The 15,004-nt window shown below is 46.8% G+C and overlaps 1 protein-coding gene across 1 annotated transcript in view; it reads left to right on the top strand.

Moving 5' to 3' along the window:
* LOC129345354 (alpha-2-macroglobulin-like) overlaps positions 1 to 15,004 on the top strand; it is an 80,279-nt gene that overhangs the window by 11,467 nt on the left and 53,808 nt on the right. Inside the window, exons 6-12 of the mRNA XM_055002473.1 lie at positions 3,639 to 3,807; positions 6,600 to 6,684; positions 7,072 to 7,195; positions 8,219 to 8,333; positions 8,476 to 8,585; positions 9,227 to 9,388; positions 14,452 to 14,673. Of these exons, the coding sequence (XP_054858448.1) occupies positions 3,639 to 3,807; positions 6,600 to 6,684; positions 7,072 to 7,195; positions 8,219 to 8,333; positions 8,476 to 8,585; positions 9,227 to 9,388; positions 14,452 to 14,673 (987 nt within the window). The remainder of the gene's footprint in view (positions 1 to 3,638; positions 3,808 to 6,599; positions 6,685 to 7,071; positions 7,196 to 8,218; positions 8,334 to 8,475; positions 8,586 to 9,226; positions 9,389 to 14,451; positions 14,674 to 15,004) is intronic.

Below are 15,004 nucleotides of genomic sequence, written 5' to 3'. Positions count from 1 at the left end.
GGTTTACGAGGTGTGTTATTATTACCCTCACGACAATCACTCTGTGAAGTGGGTGGGGTTGAGAGAGCTCTGAGAGAGCTGTGACTGACCCAAGGCTTCAAGCGGAGGAGTAGAGAATCAAATCTGGTTCTTCAGATTAGAGTCCTGCTGCTCTTAACCACAACACCAAATGAGCTCTTTCTACACGCATTCCTCAGGAGTGGCTGCTCGCTGGATCCAAGCAAGACAGTTACGTCAGGCAACCACTGGGGACATTATTCATGTGGGAGGATGGGCCAGTGTTGTAGCACAATACTTAAGTGGTTCAGCTGCGAATCAGCACTCTGCTGGTTCGAATCCCACTACTGCCATGAGCTGAGTAGGTGGCCTTGGGGAAGCCACTCCTCTCAGCCCCAGCTCCCCAGCTGCAATGTGGGGATAATAATAACACTAAAACCTGTTCACCGCTGTGGGTGAGGCATTAATCTGTCTAAAAGAGTGTTATATAAGCGCAGTTATGATTTATTTTTAATTATTAATTATGAATGTGTGGCCAGAGCCATTAGTATTAAGAAGGTCTCTGGCGTAAGCCCAAATTAATGAATTTCCCAGGGAATTAAGCCCCTTGGTGAAGGGGATTTTCCACCTCAGGGATAGAAATGATCTTTTCAGTTCAGGTTGTCAGGCAACAAGAGAAAACTTCGTGAAACAGCCGTACCGTAAAACCAAATGTTTCTGTTAATTAACGTGCAGAAGCATGCTTGTGAAACGTTTCATTTTCCCCTAGCCATTTGCCTCATTAAACAATTAATTCTTCAGACAAAGAGCCTCCTGGTTGTGCCGCAGTCTCCAAACGTTTAAGTCCCTCCAGCAGCTTTCCAGCAGTGACAGATTTCCATGCAGGGCTCTGCAGCCCTTAGGATTCGACCCCCGTAGAAGGACAAACCATTTTGGCCTTGAGAACAGTGGGCAGTGAACCCCTGAGTGTGCTCGAGAGTCCCTCTAGCAACTTGCTAAAGAAGCCCTGTAAAAATATTGGCAAATCCATTGCCATCAACATGTTGCAAAGCTGGTTGGATCATTGCACGAGTTCATCCTCATAACCAGTTTAGGGCTGAGGCCCCCAAACCTTGATGCTCCCAGAATTTCCCATTACATTGGTCCTCCTTATGTGGTCTTACCAGCTCTGGGTCTCCTCCCCAACAAGAGCCATGCTGTTCACATAGGAGTCACATCTCTAGTGCTGAGAGGGTCTGTAACGAAATGGTTGCCAAGGGTGAGATGAGTGCTGGTTGCAGTTAATCTGTTTTAAAAAGGGGGGGGGGAAATGTTCCCCCTGAGGTCTGATGGGCTGTGGGGCCAGGGAGGGGCCGGCAGGAGTCTTGGTGTGAGATGCCCTTCTTCCTGGACTACAACTCCCAGCTGCCCCAGGGCCAAGAAAGTGCGGGAAAAATAAGGGGTGGAGCCTGAATGGAGAGACACAGACGATCCTGAGGAGAAAAAAGAGTCGCCTTCTCGGTTGAAGAAGGAGAGGCTCCTGCTGCGGGGTGAGACCCGGTGGCCCAGGCCCTAAATGTGGGGGGCCTGGGAGGCAGCAGAGAGGAAATAAAAGGGGGAACCTTCCCTCAGACCCCCACCCCTTAAGGCAGAGCAGGGAACAGTGTGGTAGGGAAAGCAGACGGCGGCTCTCTTCAGTTTGATTTTCTGCCCCATGAGTGCTGAAGGGGGGGGTCTGCCCCTATGTGTGGTGCCTTTACCTGCTCTGTATATAGTGCTCTGTATATAGGTATTAAATTATATATTTTTGAATATAAAGGACCTTGTGGTGCTCTGACTACGTAACCTCCCCCACTTGGCACGCTACAAGAAGGGAGGGAGCCCGGGAGAAACTGATCAGGCCAGACCTGGGTGGGTTGCCAATTCTCCAGGGCCCAACCAAAGATAGGGCTATTCATTTTCCAGTAAGGAAATTCAGCCAGAGGGGTCTCACTGCCCCTCAGTCAGGCGGTGTACAAATCAGTGAGTGGTGGCAGCGACGAAGAGGGTGAGCCACGCCCACCAGGGACAGTGGGAGGCAGATAGCAGTGCTAGCAGGCCATTGACGGCAGCTCAGTTGCCCAGACTGAGAGCCAGCGCCCGTTCCGCCACAGGGTCCTTGAGCCGAGTGCACAAGCGGCAGATTATCTAAAGCAAATAAGTTTTTTAAATATGATACACTAGAGAAAAAGAGATTTTTCTGTTGTTCCAACCTGAATTGAGGGCCAGAGAGATGCTCGTTAACGTCATTTATGTATAGACTGAATAATAAAGGGGCAGCTCACACCTTTACTGATAGGGATACTGTTGGTTAGGGATCAAGTTTCCCACTGTAATGTGTGCAGTGGTGCCTTTATGGAGCTCACGGAGTAGAAATAACAGGTTCTTATCTATATTTATTTTGGCCAATTTTGCCCAGTTGAATCAAAAGTGGCAGCCAGGTCAACAAACGCTACATAGTGCCTTTGTTGGCCCGTTAATCCCGGAATAAGCCAATCGATAGAGAGTTTGGCAATGATCTATGGTTCCAAGACCCTTCCAAAATCCCACTTGTGAGGTGTCTCAGGAGGAGGTTTGTATTTGTGGACTATCTGCAGTGGAGAACCTTCCTCATTATTTATTATACTGCCTGCTATATAATGTACCTAAAATTAAATTTCTGGCTGGAATTTTACCTGCTGCAGCAGCATACTCAAAAACTGAGAAAATCGAGTTCCTGTTAACAGACAGTGACAGTCATGTATCCTGTAGAGTTTCACAGTTTGTTTAACAACCAAGAAGATCAGATCCGAAGCTTCTCCGAATGGGGTGCCCTTATGCCCAGTATGATTCCTTGCACAGTTTATTTTAATTTTTTTTAATGATGATGCTGGATGTAACTGTCTTTAGATAAAGTATGTTTTACTTATCTTGTGATGGCCTATGGCTAATGACAATAAATCTACTTCTTCACTACAGGAAGAGAGGAAATGCTTTAAACATTAACTCTAGATGTGAATGGCTCAAGAAGGTTGCAAAAAGGGGTTGTTGTTTTCCCCACATTGATTATTAAACTTATTGAGATGGTTTCTAATTGCAGAATAAGTGTCAATCCTTGGCAGGTAGATTCCCCAGTTCTTCACAGCAAACACACCAGTGATTTGGTTGAAGTAACTTTTATCGTTAATCCATCAGGTTCAAGGTGTTCAGACAGTAAACTTGGCAGAAGTGACGGGTTAAGAGAAAGAGTAGTTAGACATAGGGTAAGGTCCCACCCCTGGGTAAGAGGCCCGTTGGAAATTTGGTGCACACGCCAGAAACAAAAAGTACCACAGTTTAGACTCCCTGAGTGAAATCACCCTTGTTCCCAGAGAAGGCACTGTTTCCGTTAGGTGCAGCTGGGCCCAAGGAGGCTCTCACAGCAAAACTTAAAAGCAGAGATAACACACTGAGCTCCTAATTAATAGGCATTGAAAGGCACTCAGAGGCTAGACAGGTAGTACTTAACATATACATGGCATTTATGCAGACAGGCATACATGACATTAACTTTGATTGGAGCGGGACCATGGTAATGGTTATCTATTGGAGCATTTGAGCCCTCCCTTTCCAGTTATAACATGCCTTGTGGTTGTCAATTTTAGGACCCCTACGGAAACCGCTTAATTCAGTGGCAAGCTGTCCAGCTGCAGAACGGCTTCACCCGGCTCTCCTTTCCTCTCACTTTTGAGCCTATCCACGGTACCTACAAGGTGGTGGTACAGAAACTTTTTGGAAACAACATAGAACACCGATTTGAAGTAGATGAAGATGGTAAGATATGACCCTCTTGACCCTGGGAGCTGGAGAGGGAAGCCAAGATGCAAACATGCAGAGCACCAGTTGACGTCGACCACATCCATTTTTCTTTAACAGTTCCACATCTCTCCTAATTTGTCTATTGTGTATTCAGCCAGCTTGATGGAAAATGAAATTGTATGTATGTTCCTGTGGAGCTGGCTGAAAAACACTAGACAATTATGGGAGATAATTCTGGGACCCAAAGAAGTCCCTTTTGTCCTTTTGAATTTTTTTTAAAGGAGACAACCATCACTTTTGAACAAAAAGCAGAAGGAGGACATATAAAATTGGGGTACATGTTTAGCAAAACAAAGGTAGCTCTTCTTGACATCAGGCTGGAAATGGAAGATCATAGTTTGGGAGTCTTTCCCATTTAGAAAGTTCCTTGCAGGGCCAGATCTAGGGTTGCTGGCACCCGGAGCAACCCTAGTCTGACCTCGTGTGCGCGCTCCCAGCACTGCATGATGATGTCATTTTGGTGACGTTATCACGCAGGGTGGCGGAGGCAGCGTGCGGGGCTGGGAAGCCGCCCATGCCATTCTCCTCCCCACAGGTGAATGGTACGGGCGGCCTCGCAGCCCCCCGCACTGCCTTTCGCCTTCCCCGCAGGATAGAGGGCGGCCAGCTTGCCGCATGCCCCCTGTCCTGCAGGACAGGCAAAAGGCAGCACAGGGGGCTGCGAAGCCGCCCGCACCATGCGCCTGCCCCGCAGGACAGGGGGCGGCCAGCTGCCCCTCTCCTGTGGGGCTGGTGAATGGCATGGGCAGCCACGCTGCCCCCTGTCCTGCAGGGCAGGCGAAAGGCAGCGCGGGGGGCTGCAAGGCAGCCCACGCTGCCACCTGCGCACTCAGGCAGCTGGCAGCTGTTCCCGGCGTCTCCTCTCTGGCAGCACCAGGGGCAGATTACCCCCCCCTGCCTCTCCGATCCAGCCCTGGTTCCTTGCATGTAAAAAAAAGTAATGCACAATGGGACAGCCTAGTTTTTCTACATGTAAGGATGCTTTTATATGAGAAAATTAAAAATTCCACGCACATGCACACCCTGCAGCATAGAATAATAGGCTTGATTCAGAATGCAAATACAATGCAGGCAGAGCTTTTTTCCAAGAAAAGAGGTGGTGGAACTCAGTGGGTTGCCAACTTGCCAGCACAGGGGGCAACTCCTGGTGGGAGGTGGTGCTCCTAGTACCACATGCGCATGTGCAAAGTGTGCACACGCTTCCAGGACCACGCAATGACATCACTTTGGTTCAGCTGGAACAAGGGGGAGAGTTATTTAAAGTTTAAACTTCCCTCAATTAAAATGGTCACATGGTCGGTGGTCCCGCCTCCTGATCTCCAGACAGAGGGGAGTTTAGATCATTTCTGTGCCACTGCAGCGCCGCTGCAGTGGAGTGAAGGGCAATCTAAACTCCTCTTTATCTGGAGATCAGGGGGCGGGGCCGCCGGCCATGTGACCATTTTCAAGAGGTGCCAGAACTCCGTTCCACCACGTTCTGGCTGAAAAAAAGCCCTGAATATAGGAAAATATGACATTATTAGAAATAATATCGAAAAATGGTATTGCATAACAGAAGAAGGTGTAGGAAGAGCAGGATAATACATCCAGCAAATATAATGCATACTATACACAGTCCTGTTACCTTTATTAAGGCATCCTCCTGAACCATTCTAATATAGCCCTCTTGCCTTTATAAAAATGCCCTCCTGAACAATTCCGTTCTACATCCTTTATGGCATGAAGGAAACATGAGAGGCCTTTCCACAAGGTGGAGGCTACGATACCGGAGTCACATGGAGGGGTAGTTGTTGATCTCGCCCGTTTGCAGGGCGGCATGTTACATACATACTTCCGCCCATCCTGTTTTCTTATGATGCATACAGGTAGGTATGTGGGCCATCATCTCAGGGCCCACTAGGCCTAGCTTGCTGCCAGGCTGTTTCAACATCCCTGGACAATGTGCTCAGCCATGGGAATCCAATACACATGGGAAGTGTTGTCATTGCTCCATGGCTGTATTAGAAGTCAACACCGTAGCAGCTGGTTCCCATCTTGCGTGGCTGCACCATTTTCAACTGCAAGATGATGATTCTAATTTCCCCCTCTGTTGAAACAGAGAAGACAAACACATCAGGTGAAAGTGGTCCTTGCCCAGCTACACCTCAACAGTAAAAAACATACGATTTATATGCCGCCTTTCTGGACAATGCCCACTCAGAGCGGTTTACAAAGTGTGTTGTTATTATTATCTTCATAGCAATGTATGAGCAGTCACCTAGGACTGCAGGGAGGCCAGATACACTACACGGTGTGCAATAAATTCCTTACAAGCGGAATTTATTGCACACCGTGAAGTGTATCTGGCCTCCCTGCAGTCCTAGGTGACTGCTCATACATTGCTATTGCATTGGAGACCTTCGTTTTGTGTTTAGTCAATTATTATCTTCGTGACAATCACCCGGTGAAGTGGGTGGGGCTGAGAGAGCTCCGAGAAGCTCTGACTGGCTCAAGGTCACCCAGCTGGTTTCAAGCAGAGGAGTGGGGGATCAAACCTGGCTCTCCAGATTAGAGTCCTGCTGCTCTTAACGAATACACCAAACTTTGTTCTTTGCACAGCTTGGCTCTCGTTACTAGTAATGGGCTGTTTTACTTCAGTGAGGATTTGGCCTTATTTAGTATCATTTCTGCACTGTTGGGGACAGGGGAATCAGTCGCAATTTGTTAATGTCCTGTCTTTTATGCTGGTATTTCTTTCCTTTCTCTAGAGCTGCCCAAATATGAGGTCTCCGTGAAGTTGCCCAGGATCATAACAATTTACACTGAGGAACTAAAAGTGACTGCCTGTGGAACGTAAGTGAGACCCGGCTAAATTCCTCCTCCTCGTTGCCCATCTGCCTCGTATCCTCTTAAGGCCATTTCACATGAACCAAAGAACTCATGTAAACACAGCTGCCCCAGGAATTTGTGAAACAAAAGTGGGGGGGGGACAGACCATCCTCTAGAACTGGTGTAGATGGGCGTTCCCAAAGGCCACCAACCTAACCTTGAACCACAGGATCTCCAGTGAGGGGCTGGCGGTCCTTGAAGTGACTGAGGACAGTGTGAGGGGTGATTTTGGCCTTTGAATGGAAGATGAGATGCCTGTTGGCTCAAGAGGGCTCTTCCTCTACTAACATTTGGCCTCGAACCGGCCTGGGTTCTCCTGTTGTCACTGCTATGGGCTGTGTCTTGTGACAGGTATACCTATGGGAAGCCAATCCCTGGCCTGGTGAAGGTTAGCGTCTGCCGGAAATATGCTGAAAGCAGATCCCAATGTAGTAGAAGAATGCCAGAGGCTATATGTAAAGACTTCAGCGGTGAGGTGAGTCTCACAACTGCAGGGGTGGCCTTTTTGTCCCGCAGAAAGAACAATGACCATTTTGTGGCTCTGTGTCAGACTCTGGATGGTGAAATACAGTAGACAGATCCCTGGTTCATTGTAGCAAGACACAGGTTCTTGGTTAAATGACTTTTATTCAGAAATCAGTTCTTTCCATATTCAACTCCAAAGGTCTACTTAGAAGTAAGGTAAGCAACTAAGCAGTTCTTGCAGAATGTTGACCAGAATGACCACATAGGAAAAGTACATCACTTTTCTACCCCTGTTCTTCCCCCCTCCCAATTTCCAAACAACCTAGTGTTGTTTTTTCTGTGTGAGAACATTATGTATATTTGTGCTATCAGGCTACAAGGAGAGAAGACATATCACAGTCAGGAAGAAGGCTTCAAACTGGTAAACACCTGGCCACCTGGGGACGTGTGAGAACTCACTGGAATGTTAGTCACCAGAAACTGAATTATATCTGGCAGTAGAAAATGCAGTCACGTTTGACAGAACAGAGCATATACTTGACAGCAGACATTTTGGCATGAATGAATGGCTATAGTCAGACATGACACTCTGTAACAGCTGGAGCTCCAGAGCCTATTGTTTCTTCATTCCTCTTTACTCCAGTGTTGATCTTTAACCTAGCATTGTTTCAATACCTTTTTGATCAAAAGAGAAGCTCAGAGATAGGAGAAGCCAGAAGAGAATAGCTGCGAAAGTTTAGAATTTGTCTCTAAAGGGTAGGATTAGGAATACCTTCCTCTCTTCCTGCTAGAGCGCCGTCCTGCAATGTCAAAAAACTCTGCAAGGGGATGAAATTACAAAAGGGTACACAGAAATGGGTCAAATCCCCTTCCTGTTTGGCACTGCAACCCCCACCATTAGCCTTAAGGTAGTGGCCAGTAAGGGCAAAGGGACAAATGGACGGCTCCTTGCATGATTACTGATGTGGCAAGACTTGGGTAGTGAATACATTACCAGAGGTAACTTGTTGCTTTTTGGGCTCTTTGGATGCAGACAGATGCACATGGATGTCTCACTCGGGTAGTGAAAACAAACATATTTCAGTTGAAGAGGAAAGGATACGACATGAGCATCCAGGTGACTGCCGAGCTCATAGAAGAAGGCACAGGTATGGGCACGCAAGGCTGTGCTCGTGGAAAGGAACAGTAGTTGCCGGGGAAGTCAGATCGGGCAGGTGGGAGCAGGATAAGAAATGTTATGTGGTTACCCTGTTTGTTTGTGTGTGTAATTTGTCTGCTTGGTTTTGGCAGGGCTGGAATTAACAGGCTTCAGTTCCACTGAGATTACCTCCACTCTCAGCAAAGTTACCTTTGAAGAACTGGATTCTTATTACAAGCCTGGGCTCCCCCTTTTTGTGAGGGTAAGGCACAACAGCAGTGTTACCGGGCCAGGACTGGCCAAAGCCCCTCAGGCTCTCTGTCCTTCCTTAGGGAATGGGCGTGGCTCAGTGGTGCAGCGTCTGCTTTATATGCAGAAAGTCTCTGTTTCAGCCTTCAGCATCTCCTGTTGGAAGTGTCAGGTGACCTACTGCAGAGACTCTGGAGAACCACTGTTAGACAGAGGAGACAATAGTGACCTTGACAGAACAAGGGTCTGGCTTAGTAGAAGACAGTTCCGGGTGTTCATGTGAATCAAAAACCTACTGCAGCCCCTCTGGGTTGCCAAGTTCTATCATCACTCGTGTGTGGAGAATGCTCTCAAGTCATAGCTGACTTACGGCAACCCCTGGTGAGGTTTTCATGGCAAGAGACTAACAGAGGTTTGCCATTGCCTGCCTCTGCAACCCTGGTCTTCCTTGGAGGTCTCCCATCCAACTACTAACCAATGCCTGCTTAGCTTCTGAGACCTGAGGAGATCAGGCTCTCCCGGCCTATCCAAGGCCAACCCTGCTTAGCTTCTGAGAGCTGATGAGATCAGAATTCACCTATCCACAAAATTGCCCTGTAGGCTGCCTAGAATCAATATAGTCACAGCAGTACTTACACAGCTTTGCATGTTTAGGTGAAACTGGTAGATAGCATCGGTGTGCCAATGGCCAATGAAACAATCCAGATTCGTATTGCGATGCCTCCGTACAGCGCCAGCTACAAAACTGATGGCCATGGGAAAGCACGGTTTTTCATCAACACTGACAATTTCACAGAACAGAGTATTCACGTAGAGGTGAGTTTTCCTTGGATTTGACTGTTTAAAAAATATCCTTATGGCACAGGCTTAATCGTCTTATCAGTCAATTGGAAGGGGAATGGGGCTGTTCTTATTTATTTTACTTATTTATTTGTTTTATTTATTTCATTTATAGTCTGCCTTTCTCACTGAGACTCAGGGTAAATTACATAGTGTGAGATTAGTACAGTCAATATCAAGAGCATTTCCATAAACAATGCCAGAGGGTAAATAGAGACAACTTGGCAGTTCCTTTCTCCTTTTGTCTTTCTTCTCTGCCACCATTTCTCCATTTGTCTTTTCACTGTCAGTCACTTTCATGCTTTCTGTTTCATTCTCTTTTTCAGTTAAAAACATATTTAGGGAAATATATCTTACTATATAATTGAGTAAATGTGTTTCAGACAACTCACTTTATACCCTGGTGCACCACTAGAGGGCACTGAAATGGATGGAACCCTAGGCAAGGCACCATGTCCCTCCAGAAAACGTGGCATGGTGGGAAGCCCAGGCTGGGAGCAGGATGGGAGCAAATGGCAACGCCCACCTCCCACCTTCACCCAGCTGATATTAGGAGTGGAGCAGGTGGCAATGCCCACCCTCATCTTAACCCCGTCAGTATTAGGAGCGGAGCAAGTGGCAATGCCTAACCCCCGCGTTAACCCAGCTGGTATCAGCAGTGGAACAGGTGGCAATTGTCAGACTATGGAATCCCAGTTATCTAGAGTCCGTCTCCCCCCCCCCTTCTGCAAGAAGCTAAAAGTTTCTTGATTCCAAAAGGTTTATTGAAAGACAGCATTCAAAACACTAGTATCCATATTTCAAGGCCTAGATGGACTTGACTGAACAGAGGCTTTGTTAGGAACGAGATACAAAACGAAATCTGTGATACATCAAACCCTTCGTTCCCAGCCTCCCCCGCAAAGTTCACGCTGATGAGAACTTGGATGTGGGAAGGCTCGGCTCGTCAAGGTCGCTGGCTGAAGAAACAGAGAAGAGTATCCTCTCCCATGGAAAACGCGGTCATAACAATATCTGGACCTGGAGGGAGAGAAAGACTAACAACTACAGATTAAACATGGCGTAACTCTGGTTAAGGAACCACACGACATATTAGATCCGGACAGCAATGCCCGCCCCCCTTTGAACCTAGGTACTTCATAACATGTATTTCCATCCTTAGTGGAATGGCCTGTATTTGGTTTCAGGTGTGGTGTGATCAAGGCCAAAGGTGAGGAACAACCCAGAGAACTATTCCAGCCTCCCTCCCACCATTTGATGGGTAATTTCACAATAAATTGCAACTAGCAACAAAGCCCATCGTGGGAAAAAATACAACGGGCTCTAGAAAGGGGAGAGCGGGCAAGCAGGCATTTGCTCCTCCTCCATCACTGATTCTAGCTGGTGAAGGAGGGGGGTGGGCATTGTCATCTGCTCCACGCCTGATCTCAGCCATGTGAAGGGGTGGTGGGCTTTGCTACCTGCTCCATGCCTGATACATGCTGGGTAAAGGTGGGGTATTGCCTCCTGTTCTGTGCCTGACTACGGCTCGGTGAAGGGGGGCAGGCATTGCCGCCTGCTCCAAGCCTAATCCCACCTGAGTGAAGGGGGGTGGGCACTGCCACCTGCTCCACACTGGGAGAATGGAGGAACAGGTATTGCCTCCTGCTCCACACCTGATCCTGACAGTTGAAGGTGGAGGTACATCCATTCACTGAAACGTAGATCTTGACACTTTCCTACACCTTAAATAAATGACAATTGTCAAGTCAAAGTTGCCTACAGTACTTGTTCTCACAGAGAAAACTGAGCTCAATTGGCCCTTTGCCCTCTGGAATCACTTGCAGATGCAGTCACACCAAAGGAGCTCTCAGGAAAGCAGCATTCACATGGGTTAAGCAAGAACAGCCTGCATGTGAATTGGGGAATACACATAAAATCTTTCACTTGAGCATCCCCAGGTAATTGGCAACATAGATTTTCGCTCTCAGTTCAGTCCTCTAGGTATTATATGAAACCATCATTTGAAGTTGACTTATTAACTACAGTTCAGCTCACTTCAGATGAGAGGTGAAACCTTGGTTTAATTGTAATTATCTAGAGTTAACATAATTGTCCAAATACAAACCGTTTCACTAACTGATTGTTTGAGCTCTGTCCACATGTTACATTGAATGCACGTACATCCTACCTAAATGTGCCTACATCTGTTTGTAAGAAAGAGCCAATACACATTCACTTTACAAATGAAATCAGGGACCAATTCCTGGATACATGTGTGGCTCGTATCACACATGCATTGACAGCAGCAAGAGAATAATTTAATGCAGATACAAAGAATCACGTGTACACTATGCACAGATCTAAAGTATGTTCATTGTACCTTGAGAACAGGGCTTTGAGACCTGCCAAACCAGGGCTGTTGTCAGTCTATGGAGTTCAAGTTACTCTGATTTCATCTCCTACCCCCTTGCAGCAAGAAATCCAAGGTCTCTTGAGTCAAAGGTTATTTATTGAAAGATTATATTCAAAGTACAAGTGTCCATCGGTAATCCAAACAAAGCTTCTGGCTGAACACAAAGCCTTGTTGAGAATGGTGTGTTAGTTACATGCTGCAGTATATCAAATCCTCCTTTCCACCCCCCCCCCATATGTCCAGCTATTGTAGAGGTTTGGGAATGTGAAAGTAACTCCTCCAAGGTCTGTGGCTAGCCAGGCTCGATAAGACTGTCCTGGGAACCACAGCTGTCTTCTGAAACCTGCAGACAAACAACACTGGAAAGTTACAGTAGTGAAACACACAACTGAGGAAAATAATATGACAGTACTGTGGGTAGCAGACCTGACAGCTGTTTCCACACATCTTTCCCTTGCACAAAATTGTGCATAACTCAAAAAATGACGGCATCTTCATGGCACGATTTCCCGTCATGATTCCGTTTCATGGTGCGATTTCTGAAGTCATCATGCCACGAAACGGAGTCATGACAGGCAATCAGGCCTTGAAGATGCTGTTGTTCTGTGAGTTTTGTGTGGTTTTCTGTGAGGAGGAAAGACGTGTGGAAACGGTCCAGGATCTGAATTCATGGTGTGAAACTGGCCTTAGCTTTGGTTTTGAGTGATATATGAATGTCAACATCCTATAGCTTAATCCTGGTGTATTCCTTTGGGCTACCTTCACACACACTCCGCCTATAGAGACACCTGGCCAGAGCAGAGGTAATGAAACTGGCAATCGTCAAGACAAACAAGGATTTGAGCGGTTGCCAGCAAGCCCAAACCTTGCTCCGTGAACTATTCACCATTAAAATAAACCATGGTTTTTCTTTATGTCTGAACGCAGCCTGGGAATGCTTCCATTCATTGTTGGCCTGCTAAGAATGGGAGTGCCTGCCCCTTTCCTATGGGAGATTGTGGGATGCTGGGCTGTGGTTGTGATGCGTCATGGCTGGGGCTACTTTTTTGCCCCTAGAGGATCTACCAAGTGCTGTCCAGCAACACTACTTTTCCGGGTGATGAAGGAGCTCTTGGATGTAGCGCACCCAAGGGATTGTCTTTCTGGCCCATTGTGACATGTTTGCACATAATATTGCTCACATCTGCTCAGACTTCAACTCCAAGTTGAATGCAATGCAAACGCAGGACATTCTGTTAGCACTTCTTGCTCTTTAATTTGCAGGGCTTTTCTTCTGGGGAAAGAGGTGTTGGAACTCAGTGGTGGAACTCAGGACCGCACAATGACGTCACTTTGGGTCAGCTGGAACAGGGGGGAGGGGAGTTTTTTAAAGTTTAAATCGTCCTCGGCCAAAATGGTCACATGGCCGATGGCCCCGCCCCCTGATCTCCAAACAGAGGGGAGTTTAGATCGCTCTCCGCGCCAGTGGCATGGAGGGCAATCTAAACTCCTCTCTGTCCGGAGATCAGGGGCCGGGGCCACTGGCCATGTGACCATTTTCAAGAGGTGCCGGAATGCCGTTCCACCACGTTCCCCCTGAAAAAGAGCCCTGTTAATTTGTATCCTTTTTCATTGTGGCATTGAGGGTGCTGATAGTTTGCTTGGAGAGGCGAGGATGGTCGAAGGTATTTTGCCACCTCGGGCAGGAACACTGCCCATCAGCCTCTCCCATGGGAGCAACCTGAGCCCCACTAATGCTAGCAGCGCCTCAGGAGCCAGCCACTACATGTGTAGACTTGGGAAGCATTGTGCCCTCTGCATTGTGCCAGTCTAAGCTGCCACATATGTGGCTTGGGCAAAGAGCTGACCTTATAGAGAAGTGATGGTTTTCCCCGGACCATTGCATTTTTTTTTTACCAGCAGTGATCTTAAATGGGTAGTTCATTCAGACAAACTGTTTTAACTCTTTCCCTCCCAATTGGGTGGGAGCCTGTGGGATCAATCCTAGGTTTGAGGGGCAATGTCTCTAAAGCCCACCAAAATTCTCCTACGTTTTGCACTATTATCTTTAGGGTTTGCAGCCGGCAATATTAAAACTTTCCATCTTCCCCACTTGCCAGTGGAGCCAAAATCTTCTGTTCTTCCTAACATTTGTCTTTAGAAAAATATGTTTCCTTCCTGAGCACAGCATGCAGAGCTTATGGCTATTTTCACATCACTATGTGTTTTCTTTTAGGCAAGGTGCTTCAAATTTACAACAGTTACCAAGATGGGCATCTGTCTATAGCAGCAGAAAGCAGTAAGAGTCCAGTAGCACCTACGAGATGTTCAAAATGTGTAGTAAAGTACGAGCTTTTTGTGAGTCACAGTATCTGAAGAAGAGAGCTGTGACTCACAAAAGCTCCTACCCTGCCACAAATGTTGTTAGTCTTATAGGTGCTACCGGACTCTTGCTCTTTTCTGCTACAACAGTTACCAGGTTTTGTTTTACTGATGTTTTTGTTTTTGCTTCTTTGTCATGCTACAGTATATTTTACATTGTTCTAACCTTGCTTTGAATGCATTTTAAGCTGTTTTGAATGTCATTGTGGCAGAAAGACAGCATATCATGATAAAAATAAATTAATAAATAATATTTCCAAATCTTTGGGCCCTTTTTCATTAGGCACTTTATAAATCGCCAGAATACTGTTACGATATGAACTGGGTCACGCCTTCTCATCAAAGTGCAACTAAAACAGCATTTTATCACTATTCACCAAGTAAAAGCTACATCCATATTGATTCTGTTCCTGAGACCTTAAGCTGTGGGCATATTCAGCCACTCAAAGTATATTACATCTTAAATCTGGATGCTGTAGCAGAGAAGATTCACTTCTATTATTTGGTAAGTCTGAATGACCTTAACTTTAATGAAATGGGCCAAAACTGTGACGGAACTTCTGGAGTAGGTCTAGAACTCAGAGGCAGAGAAGGTCCCAGGCCCTATCCAAAGTCCATTTTGAAGAACAGATTTCTGAGGCTGGTTAGCAAGACTGGGGCAGATCTCTGCGAAATTATTGGGCCAGCTGGATTAGTGATCTCTGTGGGAGGGGAGCTCCCTCATCCCACCTCTTGCACCCTGAAGCGGCATCAGGGCTAAAATGGCCATTGGGTCAATAGAATAATGTCACTTCTGGGGACAACTGGAAGGGACATCAGTTCTCTCTAGAGGTCTC

This window comes from Eublepharis macularius, chromosome 18 (assembly GCF_028583425.1).
Source record: "Eublepharis macularius isolate TG4126 chromosome 18, MPM_Emac_v1.0, whole genome shotgun sequence".
In the NCBI taxonomy this organism is placed as follows: Eukaryota; Metazoa; Chordata; class Lepidosauria; order Squamata; family Eublepharidae; genus Eublepharis; species Eublepharis macularius.
This window is presented reverse-complemented; position numbering and strand designations above follow the sequence as displayed.